Raw genomic sequence first — 12,911 nt, forward strand, 5'->3', positions numbered from 1 at the left:
TATTCTAGTTTTAGTAGCTAATATCCACAGGATACTTTCTAAATTATACATATGCAGGCTAGCTGTATACTTCGTTGTTCAGTTTTAGAAACCAAATGTGTGTTTTTCATCAACTTCACGTGTAACTTAGGTACAAATTTATTTCATTGTTGGAAAGAGCAGATTTTGCAATGGCTTCATCCTTAGCTGTGCTTGTGTTTTCTTTCTTCAAACTTGTTTATGTTTAAGCTTATATAGAAGTAAACTTTACTCTTAGTGTTATTTAATCGTTAAAAGCTGCTGTTTTGTTCTTAATAAGAAAACCCCATTTGAAATTAATATAAGGAAATAAAATAATATTAAAAACGATGTCAGAATAACAAAATATATTAAATTTTGTCGTTTTTTGTTCTGTTAATGTTTGTTAGTTTTATGTTGAAAATTATTAAACTGTATTCAAATCAGGTACATCTTGATCCCGATGGCAGAACTTCCTTTGTCTTTCTGCGATGAGCTTTTGTAAGTCAAAAATTTTCTGCAGGAATTCCAAAATAAAAAAATGAAGATGATACAATCGTGTTTTTATTACAGTGTTACATGAAGCATGGTAAACAGTTTTCAACGGTATCCGTAGTTTGAGTTACAACCTGTAAAGTCACATTTTTTGAAAGAGCTTTGCTAAAAGAAGCAGATTTAAAATATTTATGATACGATATACACAGTATTTTGTAATGAGAGCAGCTTTAAGGTTAGGGTGTTTTTTTTTTTTTAAATCCTCATGGAGGTCCATGTAGGATAATGTATATAAGCTGGTCTGTTGTTCCAATATCATCAATAAGTCCATCCTTTCCTGCTGGCCTTTTCTTCATCATGTTAGTAACCACTGAACCCCAGCTTTCACATATAGCCTCAGATAATGATATACTCAAACAAAACATCATTAGCTTTACTGCAACAGAGTACTTGTTTCGGAATCTGTTACTACAACTTTAGAGAGTCTTCAATTTAAAAAAAAAATATCCTTCGTTTCTTGAGCTGATTACCAAGTCCAGCATAGATTTAATGAAAAGCTTGTACTTAAAAAAATAATCTACCCAGATCTATATCTATCAAAAACTGAAATGGGAATATACTCACAAACTCAAAGAAGTTTGAAGAAGACGGGAAGTCCGTCTTTGCTTGCTTAACAGAAACATTACTTCTTGGAAAAGTTAAAATATCCAAATTAAACAAAAATTCCGACCTAGATACTATCTGTTTCAAGAACCTTGCGTCAACGTCAGACTCATGTGTATAAATTTTAAATCGTTTCAGAAAAGAATTTAAAAACTTTGAGTATTCTTGGAAAACGTGTGTAATTAAAGTAATATCAGCCTTTTCTTCCTCTGGTTTACTTCAAACTTTTCTGTTGGCCACTTTTTTTTTTTCCTCTGGCAATTTTTCTGCACAGGCGCGGCAAACTTTCTGCGATCACATCGCAGATCGCGGCATGTTCTGCTATGGGGATCTTGATTATTTAGAAAGATAATGCGATTGCACTTTTTTTAGTTGGTAAGTTGCTAATAGGTTCAAGACATACTATTGCACAAGTTTCAAAGGTATTTATTCCGAAATTGGTCGTCCACCTACTTTTTGGCTAAAAGTGTAATAATTGGTTCCTTCGTGTACCGAAGTTTAATATTTAATTCAAATAGTATTGCCAAGCGAGCGTTAGTGAGTGAAGGCGGGTTAGAATCCCGCAGGGTACTTAGTTTTCTCTCTTTATTACAGCTAGATGGGAAGGGGGACCTGTGTTCTAGAACCCTGCAGCCATGTTCGTTATATTACTTATCGTTACTTTGACAAGTATAACTTTCTCCACGTTTTTTTCAGTTATTTGCTTACCGCATTTTCTAAAATTTAGTTTTAGATTTATTAAGCCATGACTTTTATTTACTTTTAATAGATTTTCTTGATTATCACCAACTATGTCTGATCATCACATTCGCATAAAAAAATCCAACCATGAAGTAACCTTGCGCCAAGTAGTGCCCTCCGCTTGCCAAATAGTTCCATGTTTAGAACCGTTTATATAAGAAAATAAACACATCTTTCCCTCTCTTTATACACTATTAAGCATACAAACAAGCAGATTATTCATTTCTTCCGGTAAATTTTCAAAATTTTGCTAGAAATGGACAACCAACTTTCGAACTTAACCCGTTTCAAACACTGAAGTGTTAGTGTCGCTTAAACGTAAAAACCCAAATAAATAAATTAATTAATAAAAACGTGCTTAACTAAATTATTATTATTATAAAGATTTCTTGTGGTGTTCCATTTATACTTTATTTGAATTTCGTACATGTTTAGTTTCGGAAAACAGCAATTTTTTTCATTTCATTTGGAATGAAGCAATGTGGTTGAATCGCCAGAAACTTGTCAGTGTTTAACTTCGTGAAAATGAGTTTCTCATAATTTGGAATTTAGCTTGACTCAGGAGCCAATGTTGAAATTGTGCCCAATGGTAAAATTGGCGTCGTTGAATTCCGTCACACAGTGATCCGAATACTGAAATTATATTTTTTAGCAAACCTATAAAATTAGTAGTAATTTGAAATTTAAAGGCACTTAGCCTTAGTGCGTGCGGCGGATTCGTTCCTCGGTAGATATATTTTTCTAGTGCTAACCAAGCTTACACAGACTAAGACGTAGTAAATTTCATATGGAAAGCAAAACTAACGATTATGGAAGTTTATATATTGATCACACATAATCCATTAACAATCATTTAATTGTCCTTTGATTATTGCGCCAGGGAGCGTAGTTTTTGTTTACTGTAAGATTATATTCGTCTTCAGATACAAACATATAGGTAGTTTATCATTTCCCTTCACTTTCTTTTTTGATAGTATAATTAGAAGAGAATCTGAATTAGCTATCTTTGGACTGAAATAATGTGACATCACATCCTTCTACTTATGGTAATCGTCATTTTCTTTTCTGAACAACACGGACTAGGGCCCTAAATGCAAAACAAAAATAGTTTTGTGTTGTGCTCCGGTTTGCACTTATTAAAAAAATTCTTATATTTAGACAAAAATTAAAATCACTAATGAATGAAATAAATAAAGATAGAAAAGTAATTAAGTATACAGTATGTTAAATAATGTTATATGTATGAGAAGCATGCAAAGTAAAATCATTGATTTCAGATGTCTTGTGAAATGTTCCTTTTGATACCAGATATTTTGTGTATTTGTACATTTTAAGATCGCATTTAATCTTAAAGCGTACTCACCTTCTTTATTGGTTAGATATTAAATTTAAATAAAACGAAATTTTTGGTTCAGTAATGGTATCGTATATAGCATTGCAAACATAAACATAATTACTGTTTGACAGTTGCTTAAAATCTATGCTGAAACATTCGGATGTTTTCTTGTTGAAAGACCTGATGCATGTTTATTGTGACCCTGGTTAAAAATTCTCAGCACAAATAACTGCAGTGGTGTTTTTTCTTTTCCTTTTTTTCTTTTTTCTTTTCTTTTCTTTTTTTTCTTTTTTTTTTTTTTTAACGTAGCGATTATAATGGTACACCTATATTGTAAAGAGTGCGATAAGAAATGTAAATGAGCAAGTATAATTAACACTATCCTGAAAGTAGATAAAAGTTCTTGTGTAGTAGAACCTTACGTCACAAGACCTTGTACTGCCCAAATTTCAAGTTTCTAGTTTAAGAAATATGCCTTGGGCGTTGATCAGTCTGTCCTTCACCTAGGACTTCTTTCATACATAGACATACGCACAGATCATATATCAACTATACGTTGTATGTCGATCCAAATAAATTACATATTAACATACAGTATATATTACGTAAGAATTAAAGGAGTCATGACATTTATATGCAATTTTTTTTTTTTTTTTTTTTTTTTTTTTTTTTTTTTTGCCATTTGGAAAAGAAAGAGCACTTGATTCTTTAATAGGTTATTATGTTCTTCCTGTTGCTGTTAGCCCACAGACTTTACACAGATCACGCTGAAAGGGCATCTCACAGGAATTACTGTGAAGCTTATATGTTGTGCTCAAGGGCACCCATCAGGAAGGGGGGGGCAAGGTAGGGCGCTCGCCTCCCCCTCTAGAGGAAATTGTACTTCAGAATATCAAAAATCCAATAGAATTTTACATTAGTTACAGCAAAATTTGAAACTATTTTTGAAACGTCGCTTATACTTGCCCCTTCCCCCCTTGGAAACCACAAACATGGTCGCCCTTGGTTGTGCTGGACCTTCTGGATGCATAAATTTTACAGTTTCATCCCCTTTATCAACATTTACTGCTTCACCAAATGTAACATACCAATGTGAAATATATACACAGGTCAAATACGAATTTGCACATAAACTGTAGTCACTAGTTTGTGCATATTTCAAAGCAATTTCTTAAGTGGTAGCGTAATCCTCATCAACATTTCGTATTTCTGTAATAATTTTATGAACAGAAACACAACGCGAGTACTTGGAATTGTTATTGCTTGATGAAATCTTTCACTCAGTTCAACACCTAATACAACCATGTCTTGCTCTGGTACAAGGAAAGCTTCAATTTCTTTAACTTTTTCCATATAGAAGCTGTGCATGACAAAAGCAAAAATTATTTGTTCCTTAAGAGGTCTTTGCAAACTCTCTTCCGTGGTAAGCTGCTTTAATGTATCACCAATACCATCAACAAGCTGACTTACCATGACTACGTCATAAAATGACTATTTGAGTTTAAATTGTAAAAGTCTTGTTTGTGGTAGCACAAATTTAGAAAGTTCTTAAAATGCTCATACTGTGTTGCACAGCTATCGGTAAAATATTAAGTAATTTTTTAAATTTGGTAATATGCCACAAGAACTGATATGGCTTATGATTTAAACACCAAAACAGGTTGATGGCGCTCTTGTAATAAGTTTTAACAATATAAGAGTACTACAAATGAGATTTTACAAAACCATTATACAGTTTCAAGCCTTGATTTTTAAACATTGTATTTTTTTTTTTTTTTTCGGAGGAACCTCTCATATATTCAAAACTTGTTTTCTCGTATAATAAAAAGATTACTTTAAAACTTAGCTGTAATAAAAGAAATAAAAAAAATGATGATAGACATTATTTGTACGTTATATATTCACTCGTTTTTTAACTAAACTAAGTACTTAAGCATTTATATTTCAATAACTAGATTACGTAATTCAATAACATTACAGTGCTACAAGTAACCAGAAAAGTTCTTGCCGTTATAGAGTAGCAATAAACAAAGAGCAATACAGTGGACGGTACGTACCTTCAGATTTCTAAGTAATCTCCATTAGCATTCAACTATTTTTGCCAACGTTCCTGCAGTTGCACAATACTCTGGTGCTAAAACTCGGCTGTCGCGGATCCAAAGAAGTCCGTGAGTGCGTTCCACAAGTCTACCTCATTTGCGAAGGATCTTATACGGATGTGGGTTTCGAGGGAACAAAACAGGTTGACGCAAGGCCGGTAAATATGGTGCATGGCACAGTCTCCCAGCCAAGTTGCTGAAGTATCTCCCGATTCCTCTTTGTCATATATGGCTTGGAATTGCCGTGCAGGAACAGCACACTTTTGCGATTAACAAATATTGGTGATTTCTTCCAATGTTAACTCTGGAATTACTATTTAAATAATTAATATTTTTCTGACCAGAGTATGTACTTCTTCATTAAAAATTAAAATATTTCGTAACAGTTTCCATAACGTAACGTTATCTTCCTCAGACGTTAATTTGTATGTTCATATTAATGTAGGTAATAAATCACTTGCATATAATTCTTAATTGTTGCTTATTATATAATTTAAAATTTTTAATGTAACAATAAGATATTGTTGTATTTTACCGTTTCGTTTTAAAATTTTATATTATAACTGTTTCTATTAATATAAATATTAGTCTTGTTTCATAATAGAAACAGTTTAATATAATAGCTGCTCTTTAAATAACGACTCTTGGATGCAAGCATGTTTACCTGTTGGCTTGGGCAGTCTTGGTATTCGACGAGCTGTGGATATGGCGATTCCTACCTTCTTAGCGTCATACCATGGATCCCTGCGTTTAATCAAAGCTCTCCTTCCACAGGGTTATTGTTTGGACCCAGATGGTTCAGTTCAGGAAGGCTCTAATAAATGGGCAAACTTAGCAGATACCCCCTTCCCCCCGAAGTTAGCAAAAAGTGTTATCTGTCATCTTGGCATACACCAATTGCATCTCAATTACACAATCATCTGTTACAATCTGTTGTGGTTCCGGAAGATTAAGCCAGGCTCCTTGCTGCCTCATCTCCCGAAGCGGGTGTATGGTTGATGGCGATACCTTCTCCGCCTGTAGGTCTTCATTTGTGCAGTGAAAGCTTTCGAATTTCTGTTGCCTTACGTTTAGGTTTAGCTGTTTGTGAGCCTCATCGCTGTCCAGCTTGTGGAGATGAGGTTAACCAACGTGGCCTGCATGGCCTTTCATGCATGAAGAGCGCTGGTAGATTCGCCCGACACTCCTCCGTTAATAATGTAATACTACGAGCCCTTAACACAGCTGGAATTCGTTCAATACAGGAACCTTCTGGTTGCTGTCGTTCTGATGGAAAGTGGCCGGATGGGATGACACTGGTTCTATGGATGAGAGGTAAAGTTTATTGTGAGACTTCACATGCGCTGATACATACGCTCATTCAAGTCTCCCTCTGTCAGTAATGAACGCTGGAGCTGTTGCTAATCGCAGAGAAGCAGAAAAGCAAAGAAAATACAACAACCTTCTTGAAAGTTTTGTTTTCACTCCAATCGCTATCGAAACCAGTGGTGCTTGGGGTGCAAGAAGTCTTGAATTCATTAGGGAAGTTGGAAGGCGCATTTCTTGTGTTTCCGGCGAAGTTCACTCCACATTTTATCTAATACAGCGCATATCTGTTTCTATCCAACGTGGTAACGTCTCGTCGGTCCTTGGCACTTTACCTCCTGGAAAGGAACTGGATGAGGTGTTTATACTCTGATAAGAATAGTTTTGTATATATTAGTCCCTGGACATTAGTTTTTCTTTGACCTTATAATTATATATTTAAACTAAATTTTATTGTTCCATCCCTTCAAGTGAAAATAGTAATACTGCAGTAATAGTAATAGTAATAGTAAGTATTTGTTATAATTTGTAATGTGGAACTGTAATTAGTTTTAATCCATGTACGTGTATTTAGGGTCACGATTATATTACTGTTGGCTATCCACTACATAAATTAAACATAGAACTTTTTATTTTGAAAAGTATCGCTCCTATTGTTAATTAAGAATTATATGTAAATGATTTAATATTATGATGTCTCTATTACCTACATTAATATGAACATACATATTAACGTCTGAGGAAGATAACGTTACTTTATGGAAACTGTTACGAAATATTTTAATTTTTAATGAAAATACTGGCTTCTGGCGCAATGCACTGTGCACCCTTTGCAAGTGCTGAGAGTAGATATCAGCAGTGATGGTCTGACAAGGTGGAAGGAGCTCGTAATGCACCACCGACAGTTCTACCATACAGAGAGCATAACCTTTCTTGGGTGACGAAGTGGTCTTGAGGTATGAGGAAAAGAATCAAGTGGCGACGACCAATGTCTGGTACGCTTGGGAGTGTTTTTGTTTTCGTCAACAATGAGCAAGCGATCAAAGATAGGTGTATTAAGGTACCGAGTGATTAAGGATAAACAAACTGTCACTCATTGTTCATTGTTGTGTGCCGACAGTGTTATGGGGTGTCCACTTGCTTAACTTGTATGAGTTCCCCATCCCATGAAGGTGCAATCTGACTGTTTCAGCGCAAACATGGAACTTTTCTGCAAGTACGTTAGACTCCTATCAGAGTGTTACAAAGATCACTATCATGCGTTGATTGAATAGTCATGGAATAACCCACATTAAAATAAAGGAGTAAGTTTAGATCATATTGATTTTGAATAACTTACTTTGGTGCAGGTCTTAGTCTTGTTTTATTATTGTATCTGTAGTTATTTATTATATATACATTTAATAGTTTTCTTTTCATTTGTACTGTGTTGCCTCAAAAGCAATACGGATAAGTAATGTAAGTATCACTTGTTTTCAACAAGGTTACGGAAGATGATAGGATTAAAAAGGAAATAATACAGCAGTTATGCATTAAACCACTGCCTCACTCTGAGCTAAACAAAACTCTTCCTGAAGATGTCAACCATGAAACAGGAATGGAAAGAGTAATAGATCAAGTTGCAGTGTTCAAGAAACCACCGCAAGCTGGAGGAAAGGGTGTATATGAATTGAAACAAGGTAAGAGAACCTTAAGAATTTCATGTCCCTAAGGATCTTTGATAGTAAATAATTTAAAACCATGTAATGTTAGTAAACGTGAGAACCTCATTTAGGAAAAAATATTACCTTGAGAAACCACTGTTGTCGAAGATGGGGTCAATAGTACGGATGCCCACCTAACGGTGAATAAGCCCTGGAAGCTGTGAATTTTGTTATCAAACTTTAAAAAACTAAATTCCTTCTTACCTAAATACCTTCTAAATCTAAAAATTGTCAAATTAGTACAAAAAACTTACCAGAAGAAAATAAAAGTAAGTTTTGAGTCATAGAACTGAATTTTGGAACTATTTAAAATTTAAAAGCCGGAGGAGAGGGAGCCGAACGGAGCATGTCTTGAGTTCTGCACAGGATGAATAACAAATGTAACAAATGTACTTCGCTGCAATAAAAAGTACTCGGTCGATCGAACTGAAATTCAGTACACAGATAGAAACTAAGAATCTTCAGGTCTAAGGATGCTACTCAATATAGGTTAAGAGGGTGGTTAATGAATCGCAAAAGAATTATATTTTATATATAAATGTGTGTGTTCCAGCATAACTATGGAACGCCTGGAGCAAATTCCCAAATACACACAACTTACAATCTGGAAACAAATAGGCTACATTGGGTGTAAGACATTCCTAGGGGGGGAAGAGAGTGACATGTGAAATAATAAAAACATTATATTATAGCCGAATCCATAGTTTTCGGGTTCACTGAGTTGAATAATGACACTCCCTATGCTGTACTGTGAAAACAGAACAAACCTAGTCAACCCTAGAGGCTTGGGAGGTGGTGACTTGTAAAAATAGTTGAAAACGACCGATATTATTGTCGAATCCATAGTTTTCGGGGTTGCTGATATGAGTAACACTCTCAATACCATGTAAGCCCAAGTTCAGCCCCTATCGACACGGTGGTGAGAAGGGGTGAGAAGTAAAATATCCAAATTGACAAACATTATTATCGAGTCCGTTGTTTTTTGGGTTACTAAACTGATTGGTGGCAGTCCAAATTACTTTTAAACCCAAGCTTAAGGAAGAACGGGCACGTCAGCTAGCACAGATTGACTTTCCGTACTACACTGGTCCTAAACTAACAAATAGCTCCATAACAATCTCACCACCAACTATTACGTGGAACAGATATCGATCACTACTACGGTATGAGTATTCAATCACCCCAAGGTAAGACGTTGGCGAGAATGTCATTCCCTGGATTTTACAACAATCGTCTAATTCGAAAATCCTTCTGAGTACAATGAATAAATACTTCTTTCCATTTTCACTAATTAATGACTGTTGGCAGATTCAGTGAGTTGCTTACAGTTAATATATTACAAACGACAGCCTCCGTCAATCTGATTGATTTACATTTGTGTGCATCCACTTTCCAGGTAAACAAAGTATAGGATTATCAAAACCTTGACACAATACTTAACTGTGATGTCATACACAATCCATACTTGATAGCAGAATGCAAAGTCATTGATACTTAGTCACTTACGACAAAAGAACGAATACAATGTGCTGTATTGATTCAGGAAGAAATCAAGATCAGTCAAGAGTGAAAATGATTGGTATTGATTTCCATGATTATCTGTGGAGTTGTTATCGAGAGAATAGGGCAGCGTATACCTGTGTTTAAGCTTACTTTCGGTAACTGTAACTTTCAGAAAGTTACGGTCCTGACTGTGGTGTTTATGTGTGTTGTTCTGAAAAAATATCTCAGTCTACTTGTATACAGAAATGCAGTTATGGCTGAAAACATCCTTGAACTTCGTTCTTCGTTAGCTTACGAAATAATATCTGTTAATAATTTTCCAATATGTAGGTTTAAGGAGTTAGTTTGCAACGTTACTTTTTTTTATCACACAGGTGCTCTTCATTTTAAAATAACTTTTCGTTTCCGTGGAAATTTATAAAACACATCATAAAATTGATTTCGTTGCTAATTGTTCTCAAGACAACTGCTTTCTCAGGTCCGTGTCCCACTTCCCTGGTATTATACTGACAAACTGTGTAATTAAATGAGCGCGTTGTGAACGTATTGGTAAATACCTGCGTCATGAAAATGCAATCTGACCTTACGTCTCTACTAGTAGATGATCCTCGATCCTAGTGTAAACTTTTCGACCCTAAAGTTAAAACATTTTGAACTGTGAAAACCACGAAGAAGCCGTGAATTGGGTTATGGGAATTCTGTAGTTCTTGCAAATTATAAAACTACGGTTCATAAAACTGGAAGTTCATAGAACTAAGAAACACTTCAAATTTAGTACTAAAATTAATTCTCACTTAATTTTATTAAATATTCCTCAACAATAAGTATGTGATATCTGAAACATCTGTAGTTTTAATGCAAACATAAAATACTTATATATCATGATGCTACTAGCTTATTTTTAATATTATTTTTAAATATTCGTATACCACATTATGAATTTTGTTGTCACTTCTGTGAAAATTATTATTATTATTATTATTATTATTATTATTATTGTAAGAATAAACGGAAAACATTTCAGTCTGTGCGTCACGCTAAAGTCTTAATAATATGGCCACGCTAATAGATGTATTTAGCTTCACTATTGCTTGCATGTATAACAAATTCCTTCAGAAATATAGTATTGAGTCAAATGTGATTGGTGAGCAAACTAAAATAATTAGTGAATAAAATTTAAAAACTATGTAAACAATTATATCTTTTAATTAAGTACTATTTAACCTGTAATGTACAGCAGGGCGAAGGTTCGGGCAGAACAATAGCAACAACAACCACCTCCTCCTATTATTATTATTATTATTATTATTATTATTATTATTATTATTATTATTATTATTATTATTATTATTATTATTATTATTATTATTATTATTAAGAAAATGAAGAAGAAAAGTAAGAATAAGAATATGCACAATCATTTGCTAGGGAATTCACCATCATGAATTAAGAAATATGCTCAGGAAGTTTTTGTTTTCTAATTGCAAATTCAGAAATGTAATCTTACATTAGGTAAAGAAACTAAAGTTAGTCACATTGGTCTTCTGTTAGGCATGCAAAAAGTCGTCAGTCGTCGAATTTTCTCTCCCGTTACTGTCAGCATTGTGAGAGAAATTATACTGATCAATAACACAGTGTAAAATTTGTTTGAAACGTACACACACAAAGAAGGCTCCAGAATTGCTTAATCACATTTGATAAATCTTTGTACGCTACTATTTGTAAAAATGGTAGCACCAAGAATGACGGGACTCCGTCCGAACTCGGGATTCGTACGGCAGGGTTTGATGTTAAGCGATAATAATTTCAACGGATGGGTCATTCATGGGCTCAGTAACGCTCACGTTTCGTTGTCCGGAGAAGTACTGATATTGCAAGTTCAAATAATCAGCATTTAGTTTTCGGGTCGTGGACAAGTGAATAGTGTGTAGGCAAGCATGACTATCCCTCATCAATGTCAAAGGATACAATATAAACAGACGACAACTTTCAATTGGAAAGCATGGTCGGGCTACAAGGCGGTGAAATTGGTACGCGTACAATTTAAGTTCTAGTCATACTCTCCCTTGAGAAAATCCCGTACTTCATATTTGGAGACCGTGTGTATCCCGGAATGTGCATGCCTTCTTTGAGGGACAATAGCTACCGCTGATTTCCTAGCTTGTTATGTTGCCATTGAACATGTATGGAATATGGTTGGTCGCCATCTGTTTGTCATGTTCCTCCAATACAAGCAGTGTGACAGAGGCAACTTCTCAGGAGTAGATCCAAAGCCTGGTTGATTCGATGTCGTGATATATAGAGGCACCGATTGCACCGTGGAAGCTTCACGGCATACTGATTTATCAGAGTTTGAAGTGTTTTGCAATTCTGGAATTGTTACTATTCTGCATGATCATGTAGCAAAATTGTGGAAAAATTTCATTTCAGTTACACGTATCATTTTTGATGTTCAAATTCTGACAAATGGCAGTGTGTATACTTAAAGTGTGACTCGATTCCGCTGATTCCGAGCATGTACAAGAATCTTCTTCCTGGTTATCTGACTCCCTTTCTCGCGAACTCTCCAGTTGCTCCGATTGAGGTTACGGTCTCGTCGGTTTCTTCCAAAATTCTTGCTCCTGTGGTTTCCATTTAAATTGCGCCGATGCTGATCGGAATTCTTGAAAATTATCGCTATAGCCATCTCGTTTAACTCACTCTTGCGAATTGCAGCGACTGCGAACATCACCCTGTCCTTTGTTTCCTCTAGTCTGATTGTTGGTACTACTTCTGGGAACTTCTCGGTCTTTCTTAAGTGTTTTATTATACCCTCGAGATTCCGATTCGTAGGTTTTTTTTTTTTTTTTTTTTTTTCGCGCAAACGGCTGCCTTACACGGATGTTTGGAAGCAGCTGTAGTAAAAGAGCATCAAACCTGAAGTCAACGGTGCAAGTGATAAATCGTCAGTAAAACTGAAGAAGACTGCGCAGCGTTAATTGTCGAAGTTAGGGTTTCATTCAAAAACTGGCAAGAGCTCAGAAGCTTAACATGTTGGAGCGGTGGACTATGCAATACAACCATGGTCAA

At 35.0% G+C, this 12,911-nt stretch overlaps 1 protein-coding gene across 1 annotated transcript in view; it reads left to right on the forward strand.

The window, feature by feature from the left end:
- Ubr1 (Ubr1 ubiquitin ligase) overlaps positions 1-12,911 on the forward strand; it is a 360,686-nt gene that overhangs the window by 143,550 nt on the left and 204,225 nt on the right. The window contains exon 13 of the mRNA XM_081752092.1: positions 8,120-8,315. Coding sequence (XP_081608218.1) covers positions 8,120-8,315 — 196 coding nt within the window. The remainder of the gene's footprint in view (positions 1-8,119; positions 8,316-12,911) is intronic.

Source organism: Thermobia domestica, chromosome 3 (assembly GCF_964235325.1).
Source record: "Thermobia domestica chromosome 3, izTheDome1.hap1.1, whole genome shotgun sequence".
Classification (NCBI taxonomy): Eukaryota; Metazoa; Arthropoda; class Insecta; order Zygentoma; family Lepismatidae; genus Thermobia; species Thermobia domestica.